The 24,114-nt window shown below is 37.8% G+C and overlaps 1 protein-coding gene across 1 annotated transcript; it reads left to right on the top strand.

Moving 5' to 3' along the window:
• The first annotated feature begins 21,910 nt into the window (after nt 1-21,910).
• Nucleotides 21,911-23,437, top strand: LOC141627507 (uncharacterized). Its single transcript, XM_074440750.1, has 3 exons — nt 21,911-22,364; nt 22,477-22,541; nt 22,613-23,437. The coding sequence occupies exons 1-3, from the start codon at nt 21,911-21,913 to the stop codon at nt 23,435-23,437; spliced, it is 1,344 nt and encodes a 447-aa protein (XP_074296851.1).
• The last annotated feature ends 677 nt before the right edge of the window (nt 23,438-24,114 follow it).

Raw genomic sequence — 24,114 nt, 5'->3', positions numbered from 1 at the left:
ATAATCTTTTCCGTCATCATTCTAAACAGTTTTCAAAACCTAAATTACTGTCAAAGAGAGAAAGCAAGTACGTTTATCCCTTTAATCGCATTGTTAGCAAATCCCGGAGTTTGGAAGGTCGGTTTTCATCGTTTGTTATACCGTTGAGATCCTTGCGTCGAGGGTAAGATCTATGTACCCTTTTATTGTTTTTCCTTTAAGTTGGTTAAACCCTAATATGGGGATTTGGGGGTTTTGTGTAGATTGTGATTTGGTAGTGTTTATGTGTTTGTATGATAGGAGGAGGTTTTGTAGAAGAGGCTTTTTGATACAGCTGTTGATACCGTCTGACGGTTGTGCTTTCCAGGTAGGATTTCCTACTCAGTATTAGTCCCATAATGGGATGATTGTTGATGTGTTGAGATTGATTGTTTAATATCGTAATTGTTTTGTGACGGTTGTGATTCTGGATGTGATTGTTTGTCTCTGGTTCTCGAGATGCGTTCTCGGCTGAGTAGAGTCACTTGCGGGAGTGGCTTCACGCCCTAGTTTTGCCCTTCGTGGAACCCGCCATGGAAGGGGATGTGCACATTAATGGAACAGGGTTATCGCTCGGTATGATAAGCGGAGTTTAGGTGGGTACGGCTGCGGTCCCCCACTGGCAGGGCTGGTCCAGTGGACAGTCGGTGACGGAGATTGATGGGAGTGGTGTGATTGTGTGTGTGTGTGACCGTTTGAGCTGTGTTGTTTGTTGGGTTGTTGGATTATATAAATTGTGTGATTTAATCGACCCCGTTTAAATGTTTTAAAAGCGTGGTGATCCATTCGGGGTGGTGAGCGGTTATTGAGCAGGTATGATATGACGCGTATGGGATAGCTGGGATGAGTCATCACGTGGCGATTAGAAGTCTTCGCCGTGTCGACGATGTTTTATAGCTTTGATAGTTTTAGCAAAGAGACCGTCCGAGAATCTTGTATTTCTTTTTATCAGTTTGGAATTGCTATGTAATCACTTTAAACTTTATTTACTTTTAAAGTTGTTTCGTTATTGTCTTATGAATATCATGCCTCGGGTAACATAGATGGTGGCATCCTTATACCTGCGTGGTCCTGGTAAGGCACTTGGAGTGTGGGGGTGTTACAGCTTCTACTAGTGCAGCCACCGCTAGCACCTCTAGTACAGTGACCACCCCTGCTGCGTGGTCACCAGCTGTCACAGCTGCTTACCGGGAAGCCTTGGTACCTCGCTCCGTCAGAGGACGGGCTTCCTCGTCAGGTACTAGAGGCCGGGGTTGCGGACGAGCTACACCTTCTGCTAGCTGCTCTGCTGGCCTTGTTACTATCCGAGTTAATGGTTCACTCGACCCGCACCCCGACTACCCCGAGGTAAGTTTCGTTAATGGTATTCATCGTACTCGTTTCTTTGCTTTAGAGAGCTGTGATTTTCCTTCGACAAAGTTTTTGTGTCGTAAGTCACTTGATAGGTTAGGTATTTACGAGCCCGTACCTGTGATTTTGAGAGGTCAGGGATGTCGGGACTGATTACCAAGAGTGCCTTGACCTACAAGGAGCTGACCCTCGAGTTTTTCATCTCCTTTACTTTTTCTGTCGGCGCTTTCGCCACTGACCAGACTTGTGCTTGTGTTTCTTTCCGGTTATTTAACCGGACTATTTCTTGGACCTTAGAGGAGTTTGGCAGTAGGTTAGGTTTGTCTTCTACCAGTGACACTGACCCTCCTAGGAAGGTCATCCGCATGTTGTGGAAGACCTTGGCACGGACTAGTTACGAAGAGCGCAAGCTCGCGCATGTCCACCTTTCCCCGGCCCGCTACTTCTTTAGTCTCATTGGTGGGACCATATTTGGCCGTAAAGAACCAAACAATGTGAACAACATTGAGCTGTCTATTCTCGGTGGGTACCTGAACATTGACAGTGAGGGACCCATTGTGCTTAACATTGCTTATTTGATCGCTCAAGATTTTTCACATTGGGGCGTAAGACTACGGGCACTATTGTTTTGCGGTGGCATACCCACTTTTCTTGCCCATTCTATCTTCCCCGTCTTCCTCGTGACTTACAAAGACCTAGAGACGCTGATAGGTACCTTGACATTGCTGCTATGTCGTCTATGTTTTGGCTTGCTTCTGACTAGAAGACATGGAATATTTGTGGTTCCTTGTCTGTAGCCTTACCTTGCACCACTTTGCCTTGCCTTGTCCCGCTGCCCACTGTTAAGGGCAGGTTACCTCCACCACTACCCATGTATCACCTTCCGCTTGCTCCACCTCCTACCATGTCCGCTTCTAAGAAGCGGAAGAGACCTGAGACCGGAGAGGGATCCACACCTTCTAAGGGTGGTCAGACTTCCACGGCCAGTCCTACCTCGATCCCTACTCCTACTCCTGCGACCGACCACACACAGCCGGTTTACCCGGCTAATTTTGTTCCTCTTCCACCCTTTGAGGCGTCCGCGGTCCTTGGCCAAGAGCACCGTGATGATTTGTTGCTTGAGCTTCTTAAAGAAAGTGTGCTCGTATGGAGCGGGACATAGATCTTGCTTTGTTCCCTCTATACGAGTATCACATGATGAGGGCGTCCGTTCCGAGGGTTGGCCACACTCGTCGTTCACGGGTACCACCCGAGGGGTACCCACAGCCAGCCAGTGACGAGGACACAGCTGAGGAGGCGGCGAGGACTCAGGCTGAGGAGGCGGCGAGGACTCAAGCTGAGAAGGCGAGGAGGAGGGAGCAGCAGGTGGACCCAGACTTCACGGTGGAGGACGTGGAGGACGAGGCTGATGAGTAGCTATCGGTCTACTCACTTCCCCGCCAGCTGGTTTGGGGAAGTTCGTGTTTTTGTATGTGTACTCTTGCCTTTTACTTATTTTAGTCTCCTTTTGTTTATTGTTTTTCATTCATTTATCGGTTGTAGTTTCCCGTTCCCCTGTATTTATCTGCTGGTGTATGCTGGAGGACAACGATGGCGTTGTTCGTTTTGGTTTGGGGAGGGTAGTGCATCCTTTGGGTCTGCATTTGCATTTATTTTTACATCCACGTTTCCATTTTCTGCTTGCATTGCATTTATTTATTTAAAAGAAAAATCATAAAAATCCAAAAAAATTAGAAAATTTCAATAAAATCAAAAAAAAAATCACGTTTCATTTTGCATATAGGTTGAGTCGGAACGGTCGATTTCCGTGATGATATTGCACTGTAAATTGTCCTTTTTACTTGAGCCTTGCACTTTATTGACAGTTATTAGCTTAGTCTTACGCATATCTACGAGTTTTTGTTCAAATATATCTGACCATGTAGACTTGACTTGATAAATTGGCAACCTAGTTACAATTTCTGAGATTTAGAGCCTTATAACTGGTAACATTCATGACCAGTTTACATAGGAATTGAGAGTAGTACTCCTTGCATAACATGTTTATCATTTTTGCACATTCATGAAATTCGATTTCTTGTCAATTGCATACATTCGAGTTTATGGTCGGTGTCACATGCAGATAGGCGCTTGCAAATTCCCCTTTCTTTCATTTTTCACCCATTTAGCTCCACTTAAGCCAAATTTAGCCTTTTTGACCCATTAGTTACACCCATAATTAAGCCTGCCTTGTCAAGCTAGTTTAAGGTGACCTTTGCGGTATTTTGATCCATGTTGCGAGTTTGGCTTGTATGTTTATTTAATTGGAGTTGGTAGGAAAATGAGGAAGGATGAGAAAATGAAAAAAAAAAAGACATGAAAAAGGAGAAAAGAGAATGAGATGTGGGAAAAAAAAAGAAAAAAAAAGGAGAAAAAAATGAGTTGAATTCACGTGAAACAGGAAGAAAGAAAAAAAAAAGGAAGAAAAGAATATGAAAAAGTTAAGCTATTTGAAAAATAGGACCGTATTAAAAAAGGAAAGTTTGTGACGGTCTACTCCTTTGCTCTTATTCATATATTTTTGAGGAGATAGTGTATTTGGTTAGTGAGATTTGTGCCATGAAAGGCACTTGTGCATTATTTTATAGTCAGTTGAGATTCGGATGGTCTTATATGGTCTTATTTAGGAACTAGCTTGGCGCTTACCTTCACATTTCCATAATTTGTTTTGCCTTTTCTCACCTGAACCTCACTTTCCTATACTATTTGTAAGTCCTCGGCTATGACGGACATTGTTGGTTGGAGTGTATGCATAGTACTTGAGTCGTCTATCATTTTTGTTGCATGCATGTTATGTAGGTCACAGTTTAGGTGAGTGACTGCTTCTCTTTCTCTCTTACACATATATATTTAACCCTTTGCTTCATGAGAGAAGAGTGACCACGTGAGGGTCCGATTTTGTTGGTCTTGCAAGGTCGATAGGTCAGCTTTATTTATGGACATCTTATAACTCGTTTGCGTATTGACTGCTGTATCTATGACTGTTGATTTTTTTTTGCATTAAATTGGTTCAAGTAGGCAAGTTATAGCTAGCTCTGAGTTTTCATTTCCATTCCATTAGTTTGAACTAGGTTTACTCGAGGACGAGTAAAGGTTAGGTTTGGGGAGATTTAATACGTGCAATTTATATAGTCCTTTTAGCCTTTTATTGCACGTATTTCTATGCATTTTTGTACTGTTATGTATTGCAAAATGCCCCGAATTGGCTACTTTGGTTTGTTTTGTCTAAATTGCAGAAATGAACCTGAAAGTGGTGAAACTGTGTCTTATTCGTCCCATTTAGCATGCATAATGAGGAGACGGGAATGTTAGAGCAAGAAATATGCCTTAGAGTGCATGAAGGGTGGTCAATGAAGCGGTCAAAGACAACTTAAGAGGCTGATCTGAAGAAAAGCACTCGATCGAGAAGCTTTATGGTTCGATCGAGTGGTTTGAATGACACGAGAGGTCGATCGAGTACTTCTACATGCTCGATCGAAATGCTGATTGCTGGAGTTCCTCGATCGAGAGCTTTATCTGCTCGATCGAGAAGAAATGCTGGAGAAGATCTCGATCGAGTGGTCTGAATCCACTCGATCGAGTGGTTTGCTATTCTAAGCGGGCTTTAGTGACCCGTGTTACTATTATTTTGTTTAAGCTTTGTTTTACCTATTTAAGCATACGTTAATTAGGTCATTAGGGATCCTTTTTTCACATACTCTTCTTCTACTTTTGCTTCTAAACCTACTGCTTAATCTCTTAGTCTCGTACTTTGCTTGTGGATTGATCTTTACGCCGGATTGCTTTTGATTGTAATCATTCTTTCTTCCCTGATCTTAATCTTATTTACTTTGTTTACTTTAGTCTTTGTTTTCTCTCTATTATTTCTGCCCTAACTTAGTTTATGCTTAGTTATCATTATTTCATCATGCCTTTGATTAGTACACTCGTTATTGTTATTGTTATTGTTATTGTTATTGTTATTGTTGACACCATTAATATTATGAGTAGCTAATTCCTTTAATGTCGGGATTAGGGAATTCTTGGTAGGATTGTGACGATGTAGCGAATAGACTAGACGATTTATTTGTGAGAATCTGTCCCATAGCAATTTAACTATAATATCAACTTAGTTGAGTGCACGCTTCTAAGTTACCTTTAATCTGGTTAATTTTACTCCTGGATCGGAAAATTAGATTAAATAGACCTGCTATGAACAGTAGACTACCCTAATGAGGACGGAAGTTAAATTAGTGGAGTTCTAGGATAGAAAGTGGACCGGAAGGACCTTTCCTGTATCCTTCTCACAATAGATTGTCTAGGCTATTTGCAGCTGAGTCGATAGACTACCATGGTGAACCGAAATCCTGGCATACTTTCTCTATATGATCATCTTTATTACATTTTCTCACGTTTATTACTCTTGTTTAATTTCTCTTTCCCTTAATCTTTTATAAATTTAGAAATCAAAAATCAAACCCCCATTTTGTGACCTAATAGACGAACCTTTAACAAATATCTTGCCTCCCTGTGGATACGATCCCGACTTCCCTACCTATATTAGTTAGAGACTAGTTGGTTATTTTTGGTAGGTATACGATTAGCCTGTCAATGGGCACCAGTTTTGGAGTAGATAGGACACTTGTCCTAAGCCTTCTATTTTGTCTAAAAATCTTATTACACAATTACCACTTGTGATGTTGCCTCTACATAATACGACACTACCAATAAAGCATATGCATGTGATATTTGGAGAAGAAAAAAATGCTCTATAAAGAGCAATATGGCCGACACTTTCATGTCGAGAAAAAAACAATTGTTGTTCTCTATATTTCTCATTTTTATTCTCTCTAGATGCTCATCTCTTCCTTACATGCAAAAACCTCAGAAACCACTCAAATACTAATATTTGTCATATATTACTAGTGTAGTAATATTAGTAATATTAGTGATAATTAAGGGTACATTACTACATAATATCTAGTTAACATTAGTAGTAATTTTGGATCAAATCTTGGGTGCAATCAAAAGGAGGGCTCCTAATATAGAGTCTTGGAGGATTATCCTAATACTAATCATAGCTCAAGAACAAGTGAAGGTATGAGACCTTACTTGTGCCCATTTCGTTCCATACAACAATGTAAGGAAAATTTTTTCTTTCCTTATTCTTTTATTTTGTTATGCATGCACCAGATCCACTATGACAAATTTAATATGTTGATTAAATCAATATTAGAAATGTCTAATAATAGGTATATGAACCTAACACCAAGCCCCGTTCATCTCCATCGAGCGAATAACCCATGTTCCTTAATGTGCACATCCCTTTATGTGGCGGGTTCCACAGAGCGCGAATCAAAGGCGTGAAGCCACTCCCGCAAGTGACTCCACTCAGCCAATGACGCACCTCGCAAACCACAGAAAATTATACAACAACCACACTATACAATCAACAATCACCAATTCCAAATCTAATATGATATAAACCAAAAACCAATCACAATATCAATTCTAAACAATGCCAACACCAATTACGATATAATCATCATGCCAATCAACCAATCAACCATCTTATAATCATTTATACAATAACTGAGTAGGGAAACTCTACCTGGAAAAGCAACCACCAAGATCGTCACAATCAGCTAATCAAAATCGTTCTTCAACGAAATCACCTCCTATAAACACACAATCATACAATCACAATCTATCATCAACAATATACTTCCCAAAATCCCCAAATTACCCAATTAGGATTCCAACTAAAATCAATAAAACGATATAAAAAGCATACTAGAAGCTTACCCACAATACGACGGTCTCAATGGCATAAAGAACACGACGATCCGACAAGGTTAGCCCTTGGGATTTGATAGTAACGCGACGAACGAAGACAATGTAACTTCTTTTCTCTCTTGAAAGGTTTTTAGAAAAGATACAAATGATGAAGAAAGTGACGGGAAGCTTTATATTTCAATCACGCGTTACCAACAAAACCCGACTAAAATAACCCGCAAAAGTAATTTACTCGATCGAGTAAGTAACTTACTCGATCGAGTGACCCTTACTCGATCGAGTGACCCTTAATCGATCGAGTCCCCAACTTACTCGATCGAATACCCTTCAGCAGAACACTATTTTGTAAACCAAACATACTTACTCAACAGAGTAAGCCCCACTCGATAGAGTACCCAAAGACATAAAAAACCGTAGTATTACAGGCTTCCCTCCTTAAAAAGAACTTCGTCCCCGAAGTTCAACCCGTTGTAGACACCTCAAAATGTCTACCTAGCCTTACGGGTACCCAATGATGAGGCTAAAATTAAATGACTAAATGGAAATTGACAATGTTATAATTAACGGCTCTTTACGCTTATTTTTCCATAAATTACTCAAAATATCATAAACCATCCTTTAGTTCCCATGTCATATTATATGCAGTTTGCCGAATTATTGGCACAAAACCAATAAGGTTTAAAGCCGTACATAAAAAAATGATACAAGTTAACTTGGTAGCAAATTAATCTAAGTGGTGAGAAAGGCCATGTTTCGGAGTTTTTATTACACATGTTGGGCTAATTTATTAAAAATTTAGGAGGATAGGCCAAAACATTGCTCGAAACAGAAGCGGAAACGAAAACAATAGAAATTGACGTGGCAATGTGTGCATTGAAATTTGGTGAATGGGGAACAAATAGTGAGGAGATAAGAATTGGTAGACAAATAAGATAAAGATCTTGCACTTTATTTATCATAATTAAGAAAGTCAATGACAATTTCTATCAGGATTCACGGTTAACTACATCCAAATAGTTATGCACGGTGTAAACAACTCCTCTATTTCTAGACTTCCTTAAATTCCAAAGCCAAACACTATAAATAGATTTGACCGTCAAGACAAAAAAGGGAAACGAGAAACTCACGGACGAGTTACATGAAATATACCGAGTCACTTATTGAAATATCCAGTCCCATATTCTACCCTCCTTTATACCGTCTCAAATATTTTATCCCAGTTTCAAATTAAACACTACAAATAAATTGTCCAAATTTCATATAAGCGTATAAGAGCCAATAATTAACGACAAAGTCGATATTCATTAATAGTCAACATCCACATAGGCCTGAGGGTACCAGATTCAAATAAGTTTTTCTTTACTCTTTCCTTTTATCTAATTCTTTTATTGTCTTTTATTTATTTTCTCTATTTATTGTATTGACTAACCCTTGATTTATTTCTCTTTGTATATAATTTGTATCTTTTTCGTATTCTTTTATTAATTTCGTCAAATATATAATATTACAAATAAACAATAGAGGCCGTCTGTTTGATGGGCGGTCCGGGTGCGTAACACCTTCCCTGACCGTACCTTTACCCCCGAATCCGCAATCTTTGGTTTAGGCCGGAGTGACGGATCAGTCCCCATACCAGGGATCAAAAGGGGCCTTTTTCCGTTAACTTATTTTTGTATGTTTTTTTTATAAAACCTACTGACGACTCCATATTATTTACTTATATTTTCAAAAAGGAGATTTTTTGAGGGATCTCACAGTGGCGAATCCGCTGGGATTTATTAAGAGGGTAAGACTTGAAATTTGCTTGTAAGATTATATATTTGACGGTTTACTTATTTATTTATTTATTTATTAAATAGATAGGTCTTTCTAATTTACGAAACTAATCAAAGCATGCAGTATATATTATGAATCTGATATAGAACTTAGCATTAGTGGGAGGTCGTTACTTTTAATTGCACAAAAAAATTACGGAAAATGCACGCGGTGCCCTTGAACTTTGATGTTTTGCCCGAAATACCCAATTTTTTAATCCGGAAATCTTTAAGAGGCTATAACTCGTGTTTACGTGCTCAGAAAGCGACGTTTTTTTCTCAAATTGATTATCTTTTCGAGAACTACGACTTGAAAAAAAAAATTGTCGTGTTTGGAATTCGTGACCAAGAGATATGGTCACTCAAAGTTTGTTCGGTAAAAAAAACATTGACGTACAAAAACTCCTAGCCACGGGATCCAAATACGACAATTTTTTTTCTCAAATCGTAGTTCTCGGAAAGATAATCGATTTGAAAAAAAATTATCACTTTCTGAACTCCTAGACACGAGCTATAGCCTTTTAAAGTTTTCCGGAACAAAAAATTGGGTATTTCGGACAAAATTCGAAACTTCAAAGACACCACGTGCATTTTCCCAAAAAATTATGGATGTGGACATGTGGTTGATTCTCTCATATCTCATATGCATGCATTGCACTATGCTTTTTACAAGTTCTAGGCAAAGATAAGATGGTTTGCTCGTGTCTCGTGCTGGGTAAAGGTGAGATGGTTTGTCACTCTTTAGTTTATCATATACTTCCTCCATTCAACTCCACTCTACCACTTTCTTTTTTCACATTTGCCAACGCGTGTTTTACGCGCTAAATATCGTTAGCTACGTATTTGCAAAAATTATAAAAGTTAGATATTTTTAATGTAATCGTAAAAACGAATCAAACAAGATCCCACATGAATATGTTGCCACTTACGTATCGAGAGAAAATCGAAATTGAATACACAATCGTGAATAGTGCACAAAAATGAAATCGTAGAGTGGAGTTGAATGGAGGAAGTATGTGGAATCACATACTTATGTCTTTTTTTTCTTTGTCAATTGTAATACTGCTATAATGTTTATTACTATAGACAAAAAAAAGCGTAGGCTCTCCGTAAATCAATATTACGCTATTTAAGCTATCTTAATTCACCCCGGTAAAGTGCGATGTATACTTAGAAGGTCAGACCGACTAGGCCTTACACGTATTTTCCATCTCATGACGTCGTGTTTTGGCAACTCGCTTGGTCCATATGACTGGGTGAGCACAAAAGCGAGAGATGCCCTCGTGGTATTTTAATGTCGTGAGTACCCAATTTTTAACCCACAAACCTAACCATAGAGCCCGTAGAACCTTTGATTAGGATATTTGTGTACGATTAATGCAAATTATGAAGTCTTGTTTGTTAATGTGGTAGTTTTATTGTTTTGCACGAACTTAGCATTATCAAATAAACATACAAAAAGTAGGATTGTCAATATAATAGATGTCTTCATTAACAATAAGTCTACTTGAGAAAATAGCAAACTTGTGGGATACGGTCAAATTGTAAATACGTTATTATGCTTTGTTTTGTGTGATTGTTAAGGTAATCATATACTAGCATGTCAAAAGTAGCACTGGCCCATGTAAATAAAATTCAACCACTGCATGTTTACATCATATTTTCTATCATTTGGTGTTAAGATTATCGAAGGGAGAGTATTGCATAATAAGAGATGTATTATTGATAATGACTTACATGATTATGGTGAGGGTATTTATAATACCTCTCATCTCAGAATCTTAACCCTAATTTGGTATTCCTCACCTAATATTTGGTCATGCAAATAGAATAGGTATTCCTCACCTTAGTCGGTCTAAAATTCTCACACACACCATTTAAATATCGGTAGATATATAATTATATACATGCATTTAAGCTTCATGGTGTCATTTGGTCCAATTAACCCTTAGATAGATGGTTGCATTCATCTTAATTAGCCATCACTTGCGTTAGTCATCGTCATGCATATTATTTTCAAAAAAAAAAAAAAAATCTAAAAAGGGGTCTTATTTTTTCAATTTATTTAAAAAATGTAAAAAAAAAAAATATTTTTTTCTTTGACAATTTTCCAATTTTTTAACTCATTTGTGATCCATTGTAAGAGTCTGTATACGTCTTATTCCACATCGAGTTCTTCCATTAAATCGAGTACAACTGTCCCAGATTTCTCCTTGTAAGTCATGTCAACCAGTCTAAACAAAAAGAGTAAGCACAAACATGCCAATAAAACAAAAAAAAAATCACTCTTACAAACAATCTTATAACTCTATTACTGGCATTACCAAATAACATGTAGTTCATGTCAAATGTCTAATTAGTTAGGACCATCCTAGTCCTCTTTGAGTTGCATAAATAAACAAAGAGCATATGTCATTTTTATTAGACACTTTTTCTACTTTTTACCCTTAACTAGTAGAATAGACTTGGAATAGTTTAGGCTGTATCTCTTTAGTGTAGATCAATCGACCTCTTAGAATCAGCCTCAACAAGGGCGTGCACTTGACCACCTTTTCCATCTCCTGTGGTGTGATAATTCCTTGATCGCCGTGTCTTTAGGTGACCTCTAGGTTTGGAGACTGCATCTTTCTACTTGACTCGTCAATTTTTCATATGACTACCAAATGAGCAGAACTCTCTATTTGCCAGATTCGACAATTTTCCATATCTCAAATGACTACCAGATGAGCACAATCTCATATGATCGACCATTTTAGCAAATATTAGCTCAAAAATATTCAAACCATATTCTTAGTACACCCGTGTCCAAACATACCAAATAAGACATGGGAGCGCGTACTCCGTGCTATTTTATAGGTGACCACTAGTCCCTTAGGAGGAACTTAAGATGTGAGTCTAAGTACCTATGCAAGCTCAAATATATCCATATCCAGTTTCAAGACTCTCAAATATTCAAAGAGAAGTTGTGATCACAAATAGATACAACTCCAGTGTCAAAGACTCAAAATTCACAAGTAAACAAAAATTCCAGTCAAATTTGCGATCAAATCCAATGTCAAAAGTCTCAAAAATTCAAAAGACAAAAAATCCCGCCAAAGTTGCAATTTAATCTAGTGTCAAAGATCTGCAAGATTCACAAGACAAAAAAAAATCCAGTAAAAAAAAGAGGCAAAAAATTCCGGTCAAAACTACAATTCAAATCAAACTCCAGAGTAGTCATTTCTCCTTTCTCAGACGAGTTAATTCACAGTTACAATGTCTCCATTCCTCTTGGGACGATCCTTTCATTCATTTAGGTGAGTGAGAGAGGCACACAGATCTCCAGTGTCTTCTAACACCATAGAACCTTCTACTCCATTCCATTTATCACCTCGTTTAGCATCTAAGATTTCGGGGGATGTACACTAAGTTTATACGGTCACATAAGTATTTTGTTTCTGTGGTATTAGTTTTGCTTAATTAGTAGAGCTTGTTACTGTAAAGAGGGCAGAACTCATAAAAAATAACTCAAATTAACAGGTCAAATAAAAAATGATAAATATTCTCCACATGTGAACCCCCGCGGTTATACAAAAACATACACATATAATTAGCAGCGGAAAATACGTAAGTTATTAAAACTTCAATGCATGCCCGCGGAGTTCACTGAAAACATTTGAAAACTAGACCTAATTACTAAATTTAAAAAATAAATACATAATACAAACTGAAATATACAAGGGATCTCGAGATCCTCCAAATTTCAAAAATGCAATAACGAACGATAATCAAAAGGGTATATCGTTGCCTCGGCAACGCTCGCTAGCCACTCGTCCTGTAACCCCTAGCATATACCACCAACCTGTCATCTGTCATTCATAAAAATGAATGCCACAGTCAGTGGGGAGTAACTCAGCTGTCCTCCAGCCACATTACAATGTAATAACATAAGTACAATACAAAATCTATCAATTTATCAAACATACAACATAGAAAAGAAAATAAGATAAATAAATCATGTGATAACGGAACTTACACAACCAAAACGTGTCGCACTTTACTACGACCAAACACGGCATCGTAGTAAAGAAAGCAACGCCTGACCAAAGACGACATAGTGGACGGGTCCCAAAATACTAATGCAATCAACCATAAAGAATAACCAACGATCTCCCGGTAGGACGGCTAAATAGCATCACGCTCTCGGGATACAACACATACCCCTGCAATCATCAGACTACAACACATAGCCGATATAACCAGTCCTAGCTTAAGTACAGTTCCGGCCTTTCGGTAACCCGACACTATACTCTCGGAATACAACACGTATCCGATTCAACGGCTACGGTAACTTCCCGTAACCCCGAGACTCGTAACCGGGCTACAACACATAACCACGGCTGAGTAACTTCAATCCGGTCGCCTAGTCAACGACACATGAGCTAGTATCCGAATTGAAACGATCGTACCAAATGACATTGATTAGCACTGGAATGACAAACACACACAGACCCAATGTACGCAGCGTACATATCCAGCATGGACTAACCAAACAATCCAAAATGTGTTAACAACCACGCAATACGAGAATGGGATTAAACACACCTAAATATGAAAATACCACCATGTATTGGCCGACCAATCTATCTAGCATCTCGTCCCTGTTCCAACATAATTAAAGTATATATACGGCCCATAATGCTTACCGTCTCACCTGCAACAAAGTACAAATATAGCAAGACAAGTCCACAAAATAATATACCATTTTCTTTTATCAAAACCCGCATCCAAAACAATCCCTACACAAGATATACGCCGTCTCAACTATACAATACGTAACTAGTATCCAACAATCTCTACATGTAAATATAAACCGTATCAACTATACAACGGACTAACTAGTATCCAAAAACGATCCTTACACGTCAAGATACACCGTCTTAAATATACCACAAACTAAACAGATCCCAAATAGCATCTCAAAACAATCCCTACATGTCAGTATACATCGTCTCAACTATAAAACACACCAATTATCACCCAAAACAATCCATACATGTCAGCATACACCGTCTTAAATATACCACTTACTAGGTAGCATCCCAAATGATCCCTACAGGCAGTATACACCGTCTCAATCATCTTCACATATCAGTATACACCGTCTCAACTATACAACGGACTAATTAACATCCATAATGATCCCTATATATACTTATACACCGTCTCAACTATAAAACAGACTAACCAGCATTCGAAACAAACATATTTTATAAGTAATATCGAGTAACCTGTCATCGTTACCTTTTTCCGAGCGAACTAGTCCTCCATGACGTAAAAGTCTTGTACCGGACCGTCTATCTCCGCCCCTACAACCTTCTTACAATAAATAAAACTGAAAGTATAAAATGGGTTTGTAAAAATCCATAACTATACTGAATTTTACTTACAACGGAATGACGAGGGCGACGAGAGGAGTGCTATGGAATAAAAATAGTTGAAAACAGATGAGAAACGAAGCAGCGACGTCGATTAATAGATCAAATAGAACGAAGAAGAAGAAAAGAGAGTGACGTGAGGGGGTGAAATGAGACAGCAGCCTGCCAGCCTGCTATTTATTATACGTACGTTTCTTCATCGTTAAGTAATTTCGCTTGTTTTTAAAACCGTCTCGAGTTTATAAAATCTGTTTTAGTAAAAGTTTCAGTAATAAAAATGGAATCAATAATAAATAAATTTAATGAGTGAAAATAAAATAAACTAAACTAGCTAACGGAAATAATAGGAATTCAATTCGAATCGGAGTTATTAACGATTTTTACTAAATTAGTGGAGTTTAATGAAATTTGATAATTTAGCAAAATAACTCAAAATAGCTAATTGGATGACTTTTCCCAAATCCGTTTTGACTCCACTAGGGCCGACTTTCATAAAGGACTCGTAAAAGGATCGGAAATTATTAACGATTATTAAAATTAACTACTCGAATTATAATGAATTAATTAATTAGCTGAGAGTATATATATATATATAAATATATATATATATATATATATATATATATATAAATATATATATATATATATATAAATCGTTAAATGACGTAATTTAACTTCAAAATAGAAATTAGAAGAATTTTACCCAACTTAATAAAATACGGGGTGTTACACCACATCAGAGATATTTATAGAGTAATAGTGTCCACTCTTTCTACTTGGATCACATTTGGGTCAGACCCCATCTTTTTCAAAAAATTTTATAAAAAAAAATAAATAAATAAAAAACATTTTAACTATTTTCGAAAGTACTCCATTTTTGCATTCATCAGTGCATCATATCTAGGTGTTTAGGACATGCATTTGCATTTTAGGTGTCATATATTTGTCACTAACGGCTCCACTTGATTACTTTGTCATTCATCTTCCAGATTCGTCCAAAGTGGGGGCTTCTCATAATGTCTCATTTTTCTCGTAATACAATTTTGCCAGGTTCAAAATCAATCAATTCTCCAGCTCTTTTCGTGAAATAAAATTTTACGATCCTCAAATCAGCTTCTTTTTCAAAATAAAATTTTGAAATTCATCTTGGTCGGCGGGCCCTGACACGCATTTTGAGTTCTTAAAATAAAATTTTCTGAACTTGACTCTTTGCGAAATAAAATTTTGCAAATTTCAAATCCTTTGGTCGGCAGGCCCTGACATGCATTTTAAGTTCTTAAAATAAAATTTTCTGAAATTGCCCTTTTTACGAAATAAAATTTTGCAATTTTCAAACTTATCGGTCGGCGGGCCCTGACACGCATCAAAGTTTGTAAAATAAAATTTTACGATCTTACCCATCCTTTTTCAAAATAAAATTTTGAATCCCTTGGTCGGCAGGCCCTGACATGCATATGAGTTATTAAAATAAAATTTTCTGAACTTGTCCTTTTTGCGAAATAAAATTTTGTAAATCCTAGTTTGTAAAATCAAATTTTACATTCTAATCCCTTTTCAAAATAAAATTTTGAATTCCTCGGTCGGCGGGCCCTGACACGCATTGGAGCTTGCGAAATCAAATTTTGCAGGTTCACCCTTAAGTGAAACAAAGTTTTGCTTTACCAGATTCCAGACCGGCGAAACAAAGTTTTGCCATGCCAGTTTCCAGATTGATGAAACAAAGTTTTACCAGCTCCATTCCTGATTGACAAAACAAAGTTTTGTCATGCCAGTTCCAGACCAGCTAAACAAAGTTTGGCTATACCAGTTCCAGACTAGTGAGGCCAGTTTCGGACCAACGAAACAAAGTTTCGTTGCACCAGTTCCAGCTTTATTCCAGATTAGCAAAACAAAGTTTTGCTAAGCCAGCTCCAGTTTCCAGCTACTACAGACAGGTAATGTAAGAGGCCCAGGTACGTTTCTTATCCTTTATCTGTCCCGACCGGACTACTTTGACCTTCGTCTTACTCAGACTCGGTCAAAGTGGAGGCTTCTGTAGACACCTCAAAATGTCTACCTAGCCTTACGGGTACCCGATGATGAGGCTAAAATTAAATGACTAAATGGAAATTGACAATGTTGTAATTAATGGCTTTGTACGCTTATTTTTCCATAAATTACTCAAAATATCATAAACCATCCTTTAGTTCCCCAATTATAATGATATACAATTAAGCTTCTCTCTCTAAACTGAGAGCTTTATCTCACTACAAGTGAGTTTTTTTCCAGAAAACCCAAATTAAAATTACGAAAAAAATCAGATATCAACAATCTAATACAAATTAAAATAATCAAATAACCCAAATCACAAAACCAAACTACTAGTTAAAGCAAGCAGATGCTGAAATCAGTAATCTCGTAACCTTATTAATGAGAAACCTTAAGTTCAGAGTTATAAGTACTCTTTAATTAACAATATTGCGATTTTGGCAATCAATTTGGAGCCGACATATGTGATCTCAGCTAATCATCATCAATTTTGCAACCGATCGGAAAAAGCGTTGTTTGTGGTTGATCGGCTTATCAGCACCAACATTGTAATCGATCGGAAAATGCGTTGTTGTTGATTGGTTTATTGCTCAACGCAGGAGAGTTCACAATCTTTTTTGATGTCTAATCTTGGCTTCTGGTTTGTTGAAGTTTCTATTTGTTTTCTAATGCCCCAAGTTGTTCTAGTTTAGTAATTAAATTGGTTTTCCCCAATTTTTCTCTGTAGATTTCTATTATAAATGTGTCGAAATTATCGTATTCCATTACTTTGATCGTCTCACTGCTTTTAATCCATTGTAAATTTTTTGTTTTACTCCTCACTTTATGGAGAGGAAGTCGGGTGGTTTTTCATATTCACAGTGTCAATCGGATGGTATCTCTCATCTTAACCCAGTGGTCATGAATCATTCTCGGAGGTTTTGGAGTGAATGTTTGATTGGTTACCTTGTGGACTATAGATTGCTAAATGCATGTACTATCAGACAGATTATTGACGATAAGTGGGGACTAAGAGGTGAAATTACTGTCCACAATATGGGAGATTTATTTATCCTTCATTGCTCAAATTCTCTTGACTATCTTAATATACTACACAAGAAGGTTGCTTCTTTTAAAGGGGCATTGATGGTGTTTAAAGCTTGGGAACCCTTATCTTCTCCACAAACCATTCGTTTCACTCATACATGGTTGTGGATGAGGGTGTATGGACTCCCTTTTGAATATATGAATATACATGTTGCTGGGGTTATTCAGAAGATGCTTGGCGGAGAGGTCGAAATTGAAATTTTTCACTCATTACCTCATAATGATTATATCAGAATTAGGGTGAAAGTTTGCTTATCTGAACCACTTGCACCTGGATTCTTTTTGCGTGTGGATAATGAAACGTTACTGTGGGTTCAATTCAAGTATGAAGAAATCTCTAAATACTGTGTTAGGTGTGGGAAGATAGGGCATAAGCAACATGGTTGTACTGAAATTAAGAAACATATTAAGACTAGTGTGGAAAAGGTGATGCAGAGATTTCAAGCGAGGGGTTTTCATGTGCATTTTACAGAGGCTCAGCATACTATGTTTAATCTTGACCTCCGGGCTAACAATTATAATTCTAGAATTTTCCATTCTAGAATTAGATTGGATTCTAATTGCGATAATAGAGAATCGAGATATTTTTTCCAATTTGGTGATCCGCGTGCACGGAGATGTATTAAACCTGGCATGATATTCAAATGGAATGAACAACCTTTTTCTGGTGTAGTGCTCTTGCACCAGAACCACGTCCATTTTGCTTATGGAGATAATGCTTGTCTTCATAATTTTCAACATTACCAATCTGACGATCTTTCTACTATGTCGGATGTAAATGGGATTAATGTCAATGGTCAGGGTAATCCCCCTGTGAGTGGTTCGGTTCTGGGAGGGACTCGTGGATGTATTAATGAGGATGACCAGCAGAAAGAGTTGATGGGGGATGATTTAGTCATTGTTATTGATGACTCGGATACGACTACTTCTAATCAGGTTTCTCCTATAAGATATGGCAGTGAAGGTCCTACTGAGGATTTGGCTATGACAATGGAGAGTGATACTGTTAAAGTTGTACCCACTGATGTGTCAGAGGAAGCGAATACTTTGCTACAACTTAATCTGGGACAAGCTGAAGAAGAACATACTCAGGAAGTTAATATTGTAGGTGGATCAATCCCATTGAATTTGGTGCCAAGTGCTATTGTTCGTAAAGATAAGGAGCTTCGGGTGGGATCAATATCTGTTAAACCTTTGAATGAAGTATTTGGGGAGGATACAGGGGAGTGTCTGGAAAAGGGTAAGGGTAAGTGGACTGGAGATATTGGGGATGTAGTTTTACAGGTGACTAATGATGGGAAAAAGATTGGTTTGAAGAATGTTGATTATGGTACTAAGTGTGGTGAATTCGAAAGTGCTTCTGAAGGGCTGCTTATGAAAGATATAGCTACTGTACGAAAGAGGAAATGTAGACCTGAGATTGAGATTAATGACATGCTGGTGCCGGATGATGTTGATGTTGTTACTTCTATTGGTCGTGCAAAGCAGTACTTAACTCAATTGGCAAAACGGAGCTGCATTAGAAAGGATGACACTACTGATGATATTTCAATCAATAACGCTGCTGGTGTCACCAAGTCTTGTGGGTTCAGAGTTTGTGCTGCGGATGAGGAGATGGACTGTTCAAGTGAATGTGCTTCTGTTAATGTTGATGAGGAGATGGACTGTTCAAGTGAATATACTTCTGTTAATGTTGGGGAAGGGCTTGCGGAGGTTGACCCATATCAACCCCTTCTTCTCCATGATTGGCCTCGTATGGAATTGTAGGGGTCTTAATAATACGCTCTCCCCTACGATTCCAAAGTTAAGAGCATTAATTAGTAATAAGTATTATGATTTCATGTTTTTAGTTGAGACAAAGTGTGATATAAATAATGTAAGCCCTATGTTTAGATCCTTTGGTTTTGTGATGTCGGAGGGAGTAAAAGCTAATGGTGCATCTGGGGGCCTTTGGGTAGGATGGAGAAAAGAAGCTAAAATGGCTTGTGTTATGACATGCAGTAACTTCATCATTCTCTTTTGTGAGAAATATAATGGGCGTTCTTGTTATCTGGTGTTCTTTTATGGTGCGCCTAAGGCTCAGTTTCGGCTTACTGTCTTGCAAGAGTTGGAAGCGTGGCTTAGAGATCTTCATCATCCTTTTCTTATTCTAGGGGATTTCAATCAAGTGGAGTATGTGTATGACAAATTGAGTAGAAATCAAAGTCCGATTGGTGGCGCCTATGAATTTAATAGTTGGAGGATTGATAATGATCTTGTCGATATTCCCTTCAAAGGGCCTCGCTTTACTTGGTGTAATAATAGGAAAGGGGATAAGAGAGTTTATGAACGACTTGATCGGGCTCTTGGCTCGAAGGATTGGTTTTTTATGTTTCCAAATATGGGGCTTAAGCATTTTCCCATTCAAATTTCGGATCACGCTCCTATTGAACTGGATTTCCAATTGACTACTAATAATAATAAGAAGCCGTACAAAATTGATTCATGGGTGTTGGAATATGCTGAGTGTCTGCAGCTAAGTAGTAATAGCTGGTGCTTCAAGGTTACGGGCTCGCCTGCTTTCCAAGTTATTCGGAAACTCGCACGGGTTAGACAAGAAATTCGGAGGTGGGCTCTTGATAAGAAACAAGAATGGCAGAAAAGGTGGGAGGATTTTGATGTCAAGCTGGACGCAGCAATGGATCTAGCTATTAGGGAAGTTAAGGATGAGAATTATACTAGTATTAATGATGATATTAAAAACTTTGCGGAGGCTGCAGCAGTTTTTTGGAAGCAATGAGCCAAGATTAGATGGAATATTGATGGTGATACATGTACGAAATATTTTTTTAATTGGGTTAAAGGAAGGGCTGGTAGAAACTTTATTTACGGGATCAAGGGAGAAAATGATTCTTGGATTTTTGATAATAAGGAGATGGGTACCATGTTCTATAAAACTTTTTATGATTTATATAACCCAAATAGTGTTAGGAATGAAGATGGTGCTAGTAGAGGGGATCCTTTTTTTGCGGAAATGATACATTGTCTTCGGAATACTGTTAAGAGTGATGATGGGGATTTCTTGGCACGACCGTTTACTGCTAAAGAAGTTCGACGAGCTGTTTTTCAAATGGAAGCGCTCAAATCTCCCGGTCCGGACGGAATTCCTGCGTTATTTTATCACAAGTGTTGGTTTACGGTTAAAAAAGATGTCACAAGAGCTGTTCTTTCGGTTTTAAACTCGGGGGTGGTGTTGAAAGAACTGAATCGGACTTTCATTACACTTATTCCTAAATGTGAAAATCCGGAGGGGGTGAGTGATTACCAACCTCTTAGTTTATGTAACGTTATTATGCTAATTATCACTAAATGCATTACTAATAGGTTATCCCGTGTTATGGGATACTTGGTTGGGGATTTTCAGAATGCCTTTATTCCGGGAAGGCAAATTACTGACAATATTCTACTCGCTCATGAAGCCATACATAATATAAATTCACATAAAAAGGGAGTGCATGGGAGATTTGCTTTTAAAGCGGATATGAGTAAGGCGTATGATCGGGTAAGATGGGATTTTTTGAGGGCTACGCTTTGTGGTTTCAGGTTCCCTGAAAGAATTATTAATCTTATCATGAGCTGCGTCAGTACTGTTTCTTATGAGGTGCTTTTTAATGGAGCTCCCTTACAGCAATTTCACCCACAGTGTGGACTTCGTCAGGGAGATCCGTTATCACCATACTTATTTATCTTATGCATGGAGGTCCTGTCGGCTAATGTTTATAAGGCACAGCAAGAGGGTTTGTTAAAAGGAATTAAACTAAGCAGGAATTCAGAGGCTTTGACACACCTTTTCTTTGCTGATGATTCTATCTTCTTCCTACATGATAAGAATGACTCAGTGATGCAGTTAAAAGGCATTTTGTCGCGATATTGTAAGGCATCGGGACAAGTTTTGAATGATAATAAATCTAGGGTTTTGTTTAGTCCTAGCATGAAGCTTGCTAAGGCACGAAGGTGTCTTAAGGTTATGAATATCAAGCACAGTAAGGGTATTGGAAAGTACCTCGGTATTTCCACTGATTTTCAGTCCTCGAAGAAAGATATCTTTAAGGGTTGGTTGATATTGTCAGTAAGCGGATATCTTCTTGGAATGGATTATTTTTGTCTTCAGCAGGTAGACTCCCGCTGATCTCTTCCGTCTTATCAAATTTATCTAATTTCTTTCTATCGGTGTTTAAAATACCGGTAAGTGTGGCAAACAGGATTAATTCCTTATTGTCACATTTTTGGCGGGCGGGAAGTAAGTCGGCTAGACGTGTTCACTGGTGTAGCAAAAATTTCCTCAGTTTACCAAAGAGTTCGGGTGGTCTTGGCATTAGAAATATTGAGTGCCTTAATCAGGCAATGTTGGCTAAAAATGCATGGAAATTACTGGTGGAGAGCGAATCCTTTTTTAGTCGCGTTTTTAAGGATAAAATTATAAGGGGGAAAATATGGAAGGACGGTACCATGATTAATAAAAGGTGTAACTGGTCGTGGGGGACTAGAAGTATTTACCTTGGCATGATTTTGATTAGGAAAAATTCTGGATGGAAGCCAGGGATAAATTCGGATCTAAATGTTTGGACAAGTCCCTGGGTTAATGGTGATATTCCTTCTCCCAAGGATGATTTAATTGGTTCTCCAAACAACCATTTGATGAATTTGAAAGTTAAGGATCTATGTGATGGGAATGGGTTATGGAACGAAAGCTATATAAGGGATATCTTTACTGAGGAATGGGCTACTAAAATTTTGGCCATTCCTCTTTGCTTTTCACAGGATACAGATTATCTTTTCTGGAAACATAATGATAGTGGTATTTATTAGGTAAAAAGTGGATATGGTGTGGCTTTTGGTTCTTTTATTGAGGATAAGGGCTCTGAAAAGGATTTATTGCGCATCACTGCTATAGGTAAAAATTTCTGCAGGTCTAAGTTATGGCACCTCCCTGGACCGCATGTATGGAGGATTTTGGTTTGGAAAATTATTACAGGTACGCTTCCGGTGGGTTATGAATTCCTAAGAAGAAATATTAGTGTGAACCCATTTTGTATTTTTTGCAAGGATGATTATAGGGAGGTGGAAACTTTGGATCATTTGTTCAGGGACTGTCATGTTATTTCTAGGATTTGGTATGGATCATGTATGGGTATTAATACGTTGAATAACTCGCATTGTCGAGTTGGTGATTGGATCATAAGTTGGATTGGCTACCTTGGGAAAATGGATGATGCTGTTAACAGAATTGTTCAGTTTCTGGCTGTTATATGGAATATATGGGTGCTACGAAATAATATCATTTTTAGAGGTGCGAGACTAGTTCCAGATGTATTTTTCAAGTTAGTTTCACAATCATCTTACTATGCTTCAGAAGCAATTCAGCTGGGTAATGTTGACTTAAAAGGGGGGAGGGTGGATGAGCTAAGTCCAAAGGAAGATCTCAGGTATAAAATTAAAAGCTTTATCCCTTTCTATCTCATCGGTAAGGAATCGTCATGCCTGATAACTCGCATTAAGGTTGATGCTAGTTGGTTCGATAATTTGGAGGCTTCTGCGGGTTGGGTAGCTTATAGTAATAAAGGAAGTATTTTGTTTGAGGAGGGAAGCAAGTTCAAGGCTGAATCAGCAAGTCAAGCTGAAGCTCTTGGTATCAGGAATGTTCTCGAATGGGCCATCCGTAATAGGATATTTAATTTGAACATTTCGTCTGACTGTCTACAGGTGCTCTACCAAATTGCAGGGATTGAACAAGAACATCATCTTGCTAAAAGGGTTCTTGGAGATATTGCTACCTTACTCCCATCTTTTGACTGTTTATGTTTTAGTTTTGTACCTAGGAATCTTAATAAACAAGCTCATTGCTTAGCTAAAAGGGCAATTAGCATGTAATCAACTTTTTTTACAGCTGCCAAAAAAAAAAAAAAAAAAAAAAAATCTGTTAGTTCCCATGTCATATTATATGCAGTTTGCCGAATTATTGGCACAAAACCAATAAGGTTTAAAGCCGTACATTAAAAAAATGATACAAGGTAACTTGGTAGTAAATTAATCTAAGTGGTGAGAAAGGCCATGTTTCGGAGTTTTTATTACACATGTTGGGCCAATTTATTAAAAATTTAGGAGGATAGGCCAAAACATTGCTCGAAACAGAAGCGGAAACGAAAACAATAGAAATTAACGTGGCAATGTGTGCATGGAAATTTGGTGAATGGGGAACAAATAGTGAGGAGATAAGAATTGGTAGACAAATAAGATAAAGATCTTGCACTTTATTTATCATAATTAAGAAAGTCAATGACAATTTCTATCAGGATTCACGGTTAACTACATCCAAATAGTTATGCACGGTGTAAACAACTCCTCTAATTCTAGACTTCCTTAAATTCCAAAGCCAAACACTATAAATAGATTTGACCGTCAAGACAAAAAAGGGAAACGAGAAACTCACGGACGAGTTACATGAAATATACCGAGTCACTTAATGAAATATTCAGTCCCATATTCTACCCTCCTTTATACCGTCTCAAATATTTTATCCCAGTTTCAAATTAAACACTACAAATAAA

This window comes from Silene latifolia, chromosome Y (genome assembly GCF_048544455.1).
Source record: "Silene latifolia isolate original U9 population chromosome Y, ASM4854445v1, whole genome shotgun sequence".
NCBI lineage: Eukaryota > Viridiplantae > Streptophyta > Magnoliopsida > Caryophyllales > Caryophyllaceae > Silene > Silene latifolia.
Note: the sequence above shows the minus strand (reverse complement) of the source record. Positions and strands in the feature narration are given on the sequence as shown.

Excerpts from the sequence above, each read along its gene's own strand:
- LOC141627507 (XM_074440750.1), top strand. The coding sequence starts at position 21,911 with ATGTTGGCTAAAAATGCATGGAAATTACTGGTGGAGAGCGAATCCTTT. Across the intron at positions 22,365-22,476 it reads CTGGAAACATAATGATAGTG|GTCTAAGTTATGGCACCTCC; the intron begins GTATTTATTAGG and ends AAATTTCTGCAG. Across the intron at positions 22,542-22,612 it reads GGTTTGGAAAATTATTACAG|GATGATTATAGGGAGGTGGA; the intron begins GTACGCTTCCGG and ends ATTTTTTGCAAG.